Source organism: Nyctibius grandis, chromosome 10, assembly GCF_013368605.1.
Source record: "Nyctibius grandis isolate bNycGra1 chromosome 10, bNycGra1.pri, whole genome shotgun sequence".
Lineage (NCBI taxonomy): Eukaryota > Metazoa > Chordata > Aves > Nyctibiiformes > Nyctibiidae > Nyctibius > Nyctibius grandis.
The window spans coordinates 16919188-16932897 of NC_090667.1; the positions used below are offsets into that span (position 1 = coordinate 16919188).

General features: G+C 59.6%; 1 protein-coding gene across 1 annotated transcript; it reads right to left on the reverse strand.

Annotated features, from left to right (window-relative positions):
- Positions 1–1834: 1834 nt before the first annotated feature.
- SPRY3 (sprouty RTK signaling antagonist 3) lies at positions 1835–12752 on the reverse strand. The gene is given in 8 exon segments (XM_068409294.1): positions 1835–7878; positions 7880–7966; positions 7968–8075; positions 8077–8130; positions 8132–8199; positions 8202–8244; positions 8246–8694; positions 12681–12752. Coding segments are annotated over 7 exon segments (918 nt in total). The 5' UTR covers positions 8648–8694; positions 12681–12752; the 3' UTR covers positions 1835–7722.
- Positions 12753–13710: the final 958 nt, after the last annotated feature.

Below are 13710 nucleotides of genomic sequence, written 5' to 3' on the forward strand. Positions count from 1 at the left end.
TGTGTCAGCCAAGAAAAAGTGGCTTATTCTAGGCTAAACCAGCAACCATCCAGGTGGTACGGCTACAGGACTGTGACCTGGTGCTACCATCAGTTCATCTGGGACCCTGTGCTCTACGGTGTGTGCCATGGTGTGCTTGAGCTGGTGGAGTCTCTACCTGGTCTTCAGATAGATGTAAACCAGAAGAGATTGTACAGTTTAAAGAACCACTGTAATCATGCGAGAAAGCCCAATTACTGTCACTTTTTGTGATTCCTGGGACCATAACGACTTTCTTCACACAGGAGAAGGAAAATGTCTAAGCCAGCAATTACCATCTTTTTCAGGTCACCACGGTCTGTAGGCCGCCTGCCTGTGCTTCTCTGCTAACCTCACATTAGAGTTCAGCTCCTGAGCTCTCCTTCAGCCTTCCTCTGCGGGACCACAGCTGATAAAGATCCGTAGATGCCAGTGAGAATTGGTGGCATGAATTGATGAGGGCAGGGAAGGCTTGGGAAGGCGGTACTGTACAAACCAACAGGGCTCTAACGTAGTTAAAAGAAGGCGGCTGTGTATCTAGGAATGAAACTGGTTGGCTGTGCCCAAGAAAGAGGGACTTTGGCACTGAAAAGAGCCAGTGGGTGGACAAAGTGGCCTAAAGTCATGTTTTGTTTTAAAATGAGAGTGAGTCACAGCACGGATTGGACTCACATCGCTCAGGAACATCCTGAACGCTGTGGCTGAGGCGTTGGAACGTATTTTGGAAAGCAAGGTCTGATACCAGCAAAGGTACGGACAGGACTCCAAAACCAGTAAAATAGCCTGAGAAAAGCCTTTATGTTGAGAGACCTGGAGAATGCGTGTTTTTAATTAAGCACAAAGGTTGAGAGGGCTCTTGAGCACAGGTCTAGCCTAGCAAAACCATCCTATGAAAGGACTCTTGTAGCTAGAGGAAACAGGTTCAGCCAGAGCCAAGGGCGAGAAGCTGAAGCCAACAAATCCAAATGGGAATCAGGGAGGTGCCACTAACCATGGGATTCATTAGCCACCGAATCTATGTGAAAGGACTTCATAGAATCATAGAATCATAGAAAGGTTGGGTTGGAAGGGACCTTAAAGATCATCTAGTTCCAACCCCCCTGCCACAGGCAGGGACACCTTCCACCAGACCAGGTTGCTCCAAGCCCCATCCAACCTGGCCTTGAGCACTGCCAGGGAGGGGGCAGCCACAGCTTCTCTGGGCAACCTGGGCCAGGGTCTCACCACCCTCACAGTAAAGAGTTTCTTCCATGATCTGGAAGTGTCTGAATGAAGATCCACCGAAGATCTTTAGGCAAACAGGAGACACCCTCGAGTCAAGAAGTTGCTGGGCTCTGTACATTCAGAAGTGCATGAAACACTGGCCTGTAACGTGCACAGAGAGACCAGAGGCACCAGCCTGACCCAGCAACTGCTGGTGCTATGGCCCCGATCCATCCTCTTGGAGCTAAACACATCACCGAGGTGCCTTCTGCAGCTGGTGGGGAGAGAGCCGTGTCCAAACCCCAGATGTCCATTGCCCTGTGGCATCACCGCATCTCTTCTGGCAGTAGAAGAGGCTTTGGGAATGTGTTGGAATCTCTGTGGAGTGACTGAAATCCCCCAGATCTCCGGGATTTCTTACCTCAGTCCCTCCCGATTTGCTCCTGCCCTTTGCTAGAGGAGCCCACCCTTCCTCGAGGACCTGGGACAGTCGCAGCAGGAGAGGGCTACCAGGGGAGATCTCACAGAGTTCAAAATGATCCCCCCAACACCCAGCCCGTGCTAGCAGGACCTCACATCCCCCAGCCACCGTGAAGACACAAACGAGACCACGTTCAAAATTAATATATACTTTTATTGAATAGTTGCTCTAAGTGGGCTTGTGAAGCCACCCATAGAATCACCTCTTTCATCTCAGCAGTGGTTCAGTAACAGTTATTAGCTTTGCAAGAGAAGAAAACCGAACAGAAGAGGGTGCATTAAAATAAATAGGTTATTTTTTTTCTTATCTTTAAAATAAACTTTTCAAATAAATACTTTGGCTTTTTTTTTTTAATTTTTTTTTTTCCCCTTAAAAGGTACAAGAGTATTGTCAAAAAACAGCCGTCAGGTTATAAACATATATTATACCTTATAGAAAGGGACCCAAATAAAGACAGCCAGGGGTGGGGTCTCGTTATACACTGTACAGAACGCCTTTGTACCAACTAAATGGAGAATTAGAGGCTTCGGCTCTTGGTACGAGGCTCTCCTTTGAAGCCAAGGGTGATGCGTCTTCCAAGGAGAACGTTGTGCTGAGGGACACCTGGGGACGGGAGGGGAAGGGGAGGGGAAGGGGGGGAGAGGGGCTCTGCTACGGGCAAGGCAGGGACCGGCCGTGCCAGCTCCAGGGTGACCACGCACCCCAGGGTGACCACGCACCCCTCGGCTGATGATGCTATTGGGACCAAGGGTGTGAGAAAACCTCCTCTGCCAGTTCCATCCATCAAACGCCCATCCCTCCTGCCTGCAGTCCCCCGGCAAGGGGACCGTGCAGCTCCCCTGGCTTACCTCCTCATGGGATTCTCCTGCAACATCACCCCAAGCAGATGATCAACAGATCAACAGATCTGACCTGCGCTCTGGGAGAAACAGTTTGCAAGAGATCCTGACGCTCAGTGGGAAATACCCAGATGCAGACTGAGCCCAAAGAAATCACAGGTCTGGTTTGGCCCACATGGACCAGACGCTGACCATCAGCCTCCAGCTGCTGCGAGCACCCCGCAGGTCTGGGCTCCGTGGGCTCCTGGAAGGAGACAAGCCTGAACTGGATCCTACTAAAGACCAAGAATGGGCTTTGGGGTGGCGGTACATTCCTTCTCTACTTCCCTCACACACTGATCCCAAAAAGTTCGACCTTCCAATATCTGAAGACCTCCCAGCTTTCTCCACCCAAGGGCCAGAGACAGAGAGCAAACTACCAAAGCGGGTTTGGGGCATGGTGTGCTCCTTCCCTGTGTGAGCCAGTCGTGCAAGCCTTGCAGCAGCTTCTCTCCCCGCTCCGCTCATCCCTCTTTATTGCACTAAAGCAGCCGTTCATTAACTGTCATTCTGCACTTTGACATCTTCTGGTCGATGCCACTTCCCCACCCGTCTTTGGGTTCACACATGGGGATGGGGGAGAGCCAACTTGGTGGGATTTTATGGGAATCTCAGAGTAGAGTCCGAAAGAGCTTCCCCCCTATTCTTTGAGGTACTTGGCTGGCACCAAGGTTCCTCAGGGACGGGTGGACAGCAGCCCAAGGACCACTTCTGCCCTTTCACCAGGAGGTTTGAGGGACCTGGGATGGGAGAGAGACTTCACCTCAGTCCCCAGTGACCCCTCCTCACCAGTGCTGGGACTGACCACACGTGTGCCAGCAGGGAAGAAGGGGAGCAGGACCAAGGGAAGCCTTGGAGAAAGCAAGCACCAGCAGGAGCTCCTGCATGGATGGAGCCGTGGAGGTCTGGGTGGGAAGAGGAGGCTCCCACACGGGGAGCAGAGAAGGGGGAGCTCAGGTCCTGCTCAGTAGCTCCTGCCTCCTGCTTCTTTGGCACCTGAGACGCTCTTTCCCCATCTAAGTTTGCCCTGCAGCTCTGCACGTTTCCTGGCAAAGGAGCCCACGACCGGCAGAGACACAACGCGGAGAAACGTTCCCTCAAGAGGCAGATCTGTCCTTGTCAAATCACAGGGGCACAGGGAAAACAGAGCGCTCGGCATGTGACTCTCCCGAAAGAAAACCAAAAAGACACGTCGGGACAGAGAGAAACCCAAACTGCCGGGACAAGCAGCTGCAAACAAACATCTGGAGCAGATGTTATCTGACTCATTGCAGGGTGGGGCAGGAAAGGGGCTCACAACCCCAACCAAAACTGGAGTCCTCTCTGCAGGGAAACCAAACTGCCTGGCAGCTGGAGAGGGGGAGGGAGCAGGATGGATCTGGTCTGAAGATGTTAGGAAAAGCTCAGGAAAAAAAACCATGCTCAGAGGCTGCCCACAGCCTTCCTGACACCAGGCGAGCCTGGGGAACCAGAGCTGGCCACCTTGGCGAGCTGTTGGCAAATCCCGACCTCTCTGCTGAGAGCCAGGAGTGGGAAGCAGTAACCTATGAGCAGGGTAGGGGGGCCAACACCTCCAAACTCCTCCAGCCCATGGAACTGCAAGGCCTGGACATGGTTCTGTGTCTTGCCCTCAACACAGTCAAACCAAAGCCCTGCACTGGTCTGGCAGCCTTCAGTGTCCATCGGGGCTCTCCTGCTCTCCAACTCCCTTCTGCATGTCCCATATTTCATAAAATACACAGAATCCCAGAATCAATGAGGTTGGAAGAGCCCTCTGGGATCATGGAGTCCAACCATTGCCCTGACACCACCATGGCAACTACACCAGGGCACTAAGTGCCATGTCCAGTCTTTTCTTAAACCCCTCCAGAGATGGTGACTCCACCACCTCCCTGCGCAGCCCGTTCCAATGGCTAATGACCCTAATGTCTAATGACATGTGACAGGTTTGTCGTTTCTTGGAGATGAGACATTCAAGCGACCTGGCTGGACTCCTCAGCCCTGCACCCAGGCTATGGCACGATGCCCTGGGAGAAACGGGACTTCTGCGCTGACCCAGAAAAAAATCCCATTAGGTAGAAGGCGACTAGCAGGCGTCCTGGCCTCCTACCAACTCCTGAAGGTAAATACGCTGCAGTAGTAGCGCAGGGCTCTGCCTCGCCATGCTCGTGCCAAGCAGGACCGGCTCTGGGGAGCTGGTACATGGACAGATGTCTCCTCACCCTACAGCTCCGGCAGCCAGGGGGAGTCACCCTGTGCTCGCATGGCTTCGGAGGCCATCAAAATGCTGAAGCTTCACATGTTGAGTCATTCCACCATCGGGAGAGGAAGCAATGAATTGCAAAGATACAGAGGTGGTAACTAAATTTGCGAGTAGGATCCATTTAAAAAGGAGGAGGAAAAAAAAATCAAAGTAGAGCAAGTTGGAAAATTCTGTTCATTAGTGTTCTTTAAAAAGTTTCAATGAGCTATTTCACATTGTCATTCAAGTGAGACAGTTCCTCAAATCCTCGGTGAAAAAGGGACCTTTTTTTTTCCCTAAAAAGGTTTTACATTTTTTAGGAAGGAGGAGGTTAATCAGCACCGACAGAGAAGCGAACGGAGCGTTCAGAAGGAAGGTGCCTCTCGGTGGAAGTGTCTCCCCCAAACATTGCTCGGAACCAGGGAGCTGAGCAACTACTGGCACGTGGATAAACACGTTTGCAATATATTTTGTAACTGCTGCCACAGAGACGTGGACTGGTCTCCTGGGGGCACATGCACCTACAGGGCACCCTTGGAGAAGGTCATTGCCTTCGAACCCAAACGCCTCTGGAGCCCAGGGCTGGCCCCAGAGGATGCGCAAACTGCACAGAGGTGGCCCCGTCCCTTCCTAACGCCTGGAGACCCTCGCTGTAACCCCGAGCATCGTCCTGAGCTCCCCACAGCTCTCCATCTGGGGGCAGGGAAGCACCTTTCAACATCCCCCCCCAGGCTTTAGGTGAAATCAGGGTGAGGATTTCGGTCACGGCTGCCACGCGCCCCAGGCACAGCCTTCACCCCAGGGATGGGATCCAGCCCCCTTCCCCAGGGAACCACCGGTTCAATGCTTGGGTCCCAGTTGGGCTCAGGGGAGACAGGCACTGCCAGAACATCATTGAATGAATAATGTTTTCAAGGGGGATGAATCACTGCCTGGAACCGCTCTGCTCTGCAAGAGCGAGCTCGGAGCAGCCGCGATGTTTAGATAGCAAATGTACGGAAAGAGGAATGAATCCCACCACGAGAGCCTCGCCCCACAGCCAGCACCACATCCTACCCTCTCTCTGCAAAGCAGACCCCCCCCTCCAGGACAAGATGCAAACCTCCCTTCCCCCTCTCCCGACTACCTGGGAACTAGAGGTGTAGGATTAGCAACGAACAGCCTGGGAGATCATCTTCCAGCATGTGCAAGTGTACCAGGAAGCCCAACCCTGCATCTGGCACCATTCACAGCAGTATCATGAGTATTATTAGTAATAGCCCTAGCCGTCCTAACGTGAGAGTTATATATACAAAAATAGATCCACAGGACTCTGCGTAACGAGGTGGCTGAGGGAAGGCGACAGGCGAGCCCCGGGTGGTTTTGGAGGACGCCAAGGGACGTGTTGCATATATTTCTCCAGGGAAACCATTCACTTCCTTCTGCACTCACACACATCTCAGAGGAGGGACAGGCGGGGCACCGGGACATCATCCCGGCTCTGAACACCCCCGGGGGTTTTATCGGGGTCACAACGGAGAGCTGGCACCGCGCGTTTGCAAGCGGAGATAGGGCTGAGGCCAGGGCCAGGAGGAACTCCCCCAACTGCACCAATGGCTTGGGCTTATTAACCATCACAGCAAGGAAACCACGAAGCGCTGACCCCCAGCCAGGTTTCCTTCTGGTGTGCAGATGGCCCAGCCCCGGGGCTTGGTTCAGACCCATCTCCGGTTCGCCGCTGCGGGATGCCCTCGGCGGTGCCAGCAGGGTGGTGTGACACAAGCGAGGTGAGGACTCAAAGGCAACTTCTGCAGGGAGGGAAGGTCGGGCTCCCACCTTTCCACACCCCCTCCTGCTCTCTGTTTCCCTCCAGCCCAAAGCAGGAGCTGCCGAAGTCCCCCAGGACGGGTGCTAAGTGACGGGGGGAGCAGCGCGAGGGGCAGCTGTCGACAGTTGGGTTTGGGGTAATTTTTTTCTTTTAAAGTGAATTCAGTGCTGGTGGAAGGTACCAGATCGGGGCTCTCGAGGCTCAAGCGCGGAGCAGGTGCCTGTGGCATCTGCTCGGTAGTGGGATGGAGCTGGGCGGCAGCTCCCACCCCACCGGGGCTCGTGCTCCGGAGGCAGCCCTGCAAGGCAGTGAGAAATGAATGGCAATTTCAAACCAGCTTCTTGTTCTCAGCCAAATCCCAGAGGGGACCTTTCCCTCGCTGCAGTCGGGCAGAAGCGAGTGGGCTGGGCTGCCTCCGATAGCTCCTTCCCCTGCCAGAAGGTTTCTGAAGCTTCCCACACCTTCCCTTCCTCTTGGAGGCAGAAAAATACGATTGCCACCTCATTTTGAAGCTCGCTTGCTTCTCCCAGCAACTTCCAAGCCCAAAGGGAAGCCACCAAGGCACCCCAGCCCCTCGGGGAGAGCGGACCAACGGCCACGGGAGAGGAGAGAGGCTGCCCACGAAAAGTGCTGGAGAGGGATAAAGACAGCGAGAAGGAGGTCTGGCTCCTGGAGGACTTTCACACAGGGGATGTGTTGACCTGCCTCTTCCCCCATCGGGAAGGACCACACCATGGGGCAGCAGCAGCTCCTACAACCCTCTGAGAGCAGAGTCTCGGGGACCCCCCGGGTCGCCCTTCCCCATGGGCCACGGCCAGGGAGGGCACCCACGGCTCTCTCTGCCTCTCCCGGTCCCTCACCCGCCTGTGCAAAGCCACCGTGTCCCACCAGCTGGGTGCCATCCCCTGGCCACCCGGCTGCCGTCGTGCTCCCAGAGCCTGGGGGACCCCCAGTTCACCCGTCTCGTTCCTGGGAGGTGATGGTGGGTAGGGGAGAGCGCTGCAGAGCGGAGGGAGCCGAGGAGGAGGATGGAGAGGAGAGGAGGAGGAGGAGGAGGAAGAGGAGTAAAGCCTGCTTCTCCTCCCCGGGAGGGTCATACCGGCTTATCCAGCGTCTTGGGGAAAGGCGTGCCGCTGGAGGAGGAGATCTTCCTGCAGACCGTGTTGGTGTGGCTCTGGCAGCGGCAGCCCGGCCGTTTGAGGCCGTCGTAACCCCGCTGGCAAAGTTTGAGGCACCCCAGGGTGGGGAAAGTAGCAGCAGAGGCAGGGCATGAGGAGGGAGAGGAAGGTCATGGCAGCCCAGCGGGCACAGCAGGAGCCCGGCCCGCAGGAGCAGGGTCGTCAGCGCAGAGGTGTCCTCGTCGTCGGTGGAGCAGTGGTAGAAGAGCCCCTTGACGCAGCAGAGGCAGGTCCCGTAGTCGAGGAGGCTCTCGGGGGAGCAGAGGCAAGCGCTGGTTGCAGAGCCAGCAGGAGGGCAGGCTGCGGGCGGCCGTGCAGCGGGCAACACTTGCAGCGCCCGCACTCCTCGCAGATGAAGGAGGTGGCCGGGGTGGAGGGTTGCTTCTCCGTCACCCCTTCAGCGGCGACTCCTCCGCTTTCAGCTCGCCGGCCCGGGGGCTGCGTCCGGATGAGGGAGTGCCCGGAGTGGGAGGGGCGTGAGGCTGGTCAGCAGGCGCTGGTCGGAGAGGCCGTGGTGCTTTGGACGGAGCTGGCCGTGCTGGAGTGGCTCATGTGCTGCTGCAACGGGGGCAGCTGGTGCTGCTGGCTGTGGCTGCGGTGCAGGTCCTGCAGGGTGGAAGACGCCAGGCGGTCCTGGGACCACTCTGCTTGTGTGGTGGCTGGGACAGGGGATGGGTTGGAGCGGGCTTGCTGGAAGCAGCCGGCCGGTCTCTCCACGTAGTTGTTGCTGGCACGGATGGAGCGGATTTGGTCGATGGACAGGACCTGCTGAAGTCCTCGGCGGGTGGGTCCCATCGTCTCGTCACAACTGAGTTCAGCCACGCTGGAAGAGAGCTGCATTTCCAGGAGCGAGGAGACCCTGCGGCATCAGGGCACATCTAAAAATCCTGGAGGATGGGGCAGGGAGACAGAGAAAACGTTGTGTTACATTTTATAACGGATCCATCCAGACAAACCAGGACGTGAAAGCCGGCTGGAGACCCCTGATGAGTTATTGCCAACAACCAGACTGAAAGTGCCGCTGTGCCAGGGGAGACTTAGGCTGGGCATGTCCAAAAGGCAAGGGCCGGCAGGTCTGTCCCGTGAAACGTGGGCACAGCAGCTCCCCCTGCTTTTGAGGTCCTTCCAGAGGCTTCCCCAGCCCCTGCCAGCACTGCTGGACCCCGTCTGTCCTCCCTCTCCCTCCCCGGGGGAAAGTGGCCGGCCCTCTCCAGAGGAGGGGAAACGTGACGCTGGGACTTATCCAGAGCAGCGACAGACCTGGGAACGGGAGCAGAGAAGACGCTGTTTTGGGGCTGCCCAGCACACCCCGAGCAACCTCCTGGTGCCATGCCCCGGACGCACCAGGGGCACGGGGATGAGGGCACCTCAACACGTTTCATTTCAGGCAGCAGCAGCAACAAATTGGCGACTAATGAGCCACACACTCAGCCAGGGACAGGCTCCCCGAGCCCTGGCAGTTCCCACCACAGCATCCCCTTTGCCCACACTCAACCAAGCGAACCGATTTACCGCCCCGTCACCGACCACCGGGAAGGGCAGGGCTCCCCCCAACCTCGGCACAGACGCAGGGCGAAGCAGGGAAAGCCGAGCTGGCGGCAGGCAAGCCCCGTCTTGCTCCTGCAACCGAGGCTGCCGGGCTGTTTGCTTGCCGCTCTCTAGGAAACGGCACTTCCCGAGCGTGCGGCGCCGGCAGCGGCGTCTGCTCCATCCCGAGGGAAGGTGGGGACCACGCGAGCGCTGCGGGCTGGCAGGGGGGACCCCGTGTCCCACAACCCCCTCCTGGCAGGTTTGGCCTCACGGCATCAGCACCGTCGCCAAACCCTTGGGCTGCCAGACCTGGCCGCTGGCATCTGAATCATAGAATCACAGACTGTTTGGGTTGGGAGGGACCTTAAAGACCATCAGTTCCAACCCCCTGCCACAGGCAGGGACACCTTCCACTAGGCCAGGTTGCTCCCAGCCCCATCCAACCTGGGCCTTGAACACTGCCAGGGAGGGGGCAGCCACAGCTTCTCTGGGCAACCTGGGCCAGTGTCTCACCACCCTCACAGTAAAGAATTTCTTCTTCAGATCTCATCTCAATCTCCCCTCTTTCAGTTTAAAACCGTTCCCCCTCATCCTGTCACTCCATGCCCTTGTAAAAAGCCCTCTCCAGCTTTCAATGTAGCCCCTTCAGGCACTGGAAGGTGCTAGAAGGTCTCCCCGGATCCTTCTCTTCTCCAGGCTGAACAGCCCCAACTCTCTCAGCCTGTCTCCAGAGCAGAGGGGCTCCAGCCCTCTGAGCATCTTCATAAAGATGAGATCTTCGTAAAGAGATCTGGGCGAAGCCTCTGCGGGGCTGGGCGAGGAGCGGGGCAGGCGGGGGGGGCTTCAAGGGGAGCCGGGGCTGGGTCCTCAGGAGGGAGGGAGAGAGAAACCCCCCACTTCTGCTGCCCACAAAACAGAGCTGCCCCGCAGCTCATAGAGGACAGACATCATTCATTGCACGCCAGAGCCCAGCCAAGAGCTCTCCCCCAGCACTCCCAGCCCACATCTCGGTGGCGGATACGTGCTTTCCGTGCACAGCCGACTTCCCTGGGACAAAGCCATCCTCCTCGGGCAGCTCAAACGAGCGAGCCCTCAGTGACACAGATATTGTCACGGTGCCCGGGCCCGCAGGAAGACCCTGGTTCAGTAGGAAGCTCCCTGACAGCATTGCTCATGGTCAGCAGGCTGGTGGGGGTCTCGAGCAGGTGAGGGGCCACAGGTACAACATGCCCATGCAGCAGAGAGAGGCAGAGGGAAGATTGATTTTCATTAGCTAGGCTGACCTTGAAGAGCAGGGAAAAGCAAAGGCAACTTACTTTGACTGTTCAAGCAAGATCTGGTCTCTCCCATCCCCCTCCCCGGAAAGAAAAGGCCACTGATCTGCTTAGATTTGGGTTTTTCCTGCCCGCCTCCCCCCCGCCATCAAGCGAGATGCTCGCCCCGTCCAGGCAGACGCAGACACTGAATGAGCCGCTCTCCCGGGACACCCACCATTGATCCGGACACGGATGTGCTTAACAGAAACACGAAGGTGAATCAGGAGGGCACGGCTGACCCAGGGAAGGGTTTGTGAGCACGCTGCCGGGATGAGAGCGGGCCACGGAGGCAAAGCACCCTCTTGTGAGCTGTCACCTGCTGCCACCCAGCTCCTCGCCTGGGAAGGTCTTGCTAAAGCGCAGGCTGGTGACCCCAAGCCCTCTGGACCCCTGCGGAGATGCGACACATCTCAGCCTGCAGCTGGGACCATGCAGAGGGGAGCGGCGAGCAGCCTCAGCGGGTTCCCACGTCCCTCACAACCCACCTTGGGGTGGGATCGTTCAGAGGATGATGCTGATTCTTTTTTTAGGAGCTGCTCACACCGGGGTGTCCATCCCCTCTAACCTGTGCGCTGGCATGTGGCAGTACTTGGGCTTAGGGCTCAGCCAGACTCCCGTGAGGTTCCTGAGGTGTGACCCAAAGGGAGAGACCGAGGCAGCGGCGGGTCCCGCTGCGACAGGGGCAGCGGAACCGGGAGATAAAGAGCAGCCGAAGGGCAGACCCAGCACAGCTACACCCAACCCTGTAACGCAGGATCTGCAGCTCAGGAGACGCAGGGAGATCCGTGAGGCAGGAGGAGATGCTCAGGGGACACTGCGAGGAGGGACAGAGCCCCGGGGACAGCAGGAGCTGGCGATCGGGCCATGCAGTGCATTGCAACACAGACACATCAGACCCAGGTCCAGGGCTTGGACACAGCATCCCGGGCAAGACAGGTCCTGGGAGGATCCCCGGTGCTGAGCCGGAGCCCGAACGCCCCTGGACCCCCAATCCCCAGGCCCAGGGCTTAGGCACGGCCCCAGATTTGCAGACTGAGGGGGCAAAGTTCCCTCTGGGACCCAAGGGGACGTGAGCCAGAGGATCTGTGGGTCCTCTGGTCCAGCGGGATGGGGGGAAGAGGGACTGAACAACCGGAGCTGGGACCCTGCTCCCCACCCCCTGCCCCGGGGGGAGCCCAGTGCCCCCCACTCGCTCCCAGCCCTCGCTGCTCCAGCCTGATCCCGGGGCAGCACCCAGTCCCCATCCCGGTCCCCATTGCTCCGACCATCCCCGAGGCACTGCTGCACCCCTCCCTGCCTACCTGCCCGTCGGGGGGTACCGGGGCAGCGTGTCCCCAGCCTCCTCCTCCTCCTCACACCCTGCCTGCGAGGCAGGCACGCCAGCCCCGGAAACCAGGCAAGCTTTATGGCCGCCAGCAGCCCCAAACATATAAAGTTCGTGTGATAATGGGCCAGAGCAGGGATCGTAAAAGCAAATGATTTACAGGCTGGAGGTGGCTGCAAGCGGGGACGAGCTGCACAGGGCGCCCAGGTGGGAGAAAAGGGCTTTTTCCCTCCGGAGGGACCCCCTCACCCTGCCCCGGGTGCTGCGGGGTGGAGCGGGGCAGTGGCGGGGGGCTGATCCCCCAGCCCCGCTCCGCACGCAGCCCACGCGTGGCCACGATCCGGGCTGCAGCCCCCGCGCACATCCCCGCCGTGTGCTGGCTCCCGCAGCCCCACCGTGCCACACAGCCCACGCGTGACTGGGGTCCGGATCGGGCCCGCAGCCCCCCGCCCGCCCAGCCCACGCGTTACCAGCCCCTCCGAGCACCGCCGTCCACGCAGCCCGTCCGTGCCCGGGACGCCCCGTCCCCGCCGCTCACACGCCCCACGCGTGCCCCTGCCCCACTCCTACCCCCAGCCCCACCGCGCACCCCACGCGTGCCCAGGACCGCCAACCCCACCGCAGGAACCCCCCCTTCACCGCACACCCGCTGCCCCCCCCCCCCGCGCCCCGCACATCCCACGCTTGTCCCGGGCGGACTCACCCCGCCGCCGCCGCCGGTCCATCCGCCCGCCGAGCGCCGAGCCCGGCCCGGGGCCAGCCCCGGGGCACCGGCCGGCCCGGAGCGGGGCCGCCTCAGGGGCGGGGGGCTGCGGGCAGGGAGCGGGGGCAGCACCCGCCCGCCCGGCCCCGCACCCGGGCCGAGCTCGGCGCCCCGGCGAGAGCGAGCGGGGCCGGGCCGGGCCGCCCGCGGGGGCGGCGGGGGGGAGCCCGGGGGGGCGGGCGGGTCCCCGGCGCTCCGTGCGAGCGGGGGCAGCGCGGAGGACGGGCGGGAGGGAGCGATGTGCGGCTGCCCGGCAGCATCTCTCCCTCCCCGCTCTCTGCCGCTCGCCTTCCCGGAGCTGGAGCTCTTAACGCTTTACCGAAGTGGCGTCATCCCGCTGAAATGGAACCGGCCCATTAGCGGTCCCGGCGGGGCGCTCCGCATCCGCTCCCCCCGCCGCGACCGCAGCGGGGCTGCGGGGCACAACGGGGCTGCGGGCACCAGCCCAGCGGGTCCCTCTGCCCCGGGCTCCGCTCCCCACCCCGCGCCCACCGGGACAGCCCGCCCCCCCCCCCAGCCCACCGTCCCCCTGGGGACATCCTCAGCGTCGCGGGTGTCACCCGTGGGTTGGGTTCAGCCCGAGGCCGTGGGCAGGTCGGGAGCGCAGTGGGGTTGGCTGTGAAGGGCTGGTATCGACCATGGGGCTCTGTCACCCCGGGGGACTCGCTGGGAAATGGGCGCAGTCACCCGCTCCCCTCTCACACGCCTGTCCAGCTCGCCTCTGCCCGGGCACCTCGGGAGGCGTCACGGGGAGCCCAGGTGCCGTCCACCCCCAATACCACCAAAAAGTCTAAACTAATACCTGAGTTGGCTCCTGTAACAGAAGCTCAGGGCAGAGAGGCTGGAACGGGGCTTTTCCATACTGGGGTCCACAGAACCAGCCCACACACATCCCCTTCTCCCAGAAACGAAAACCTCGCGCTAAGGTCCAAACAGGACCTGGACCTTCTGTCCCAGACACCTCCTTGAG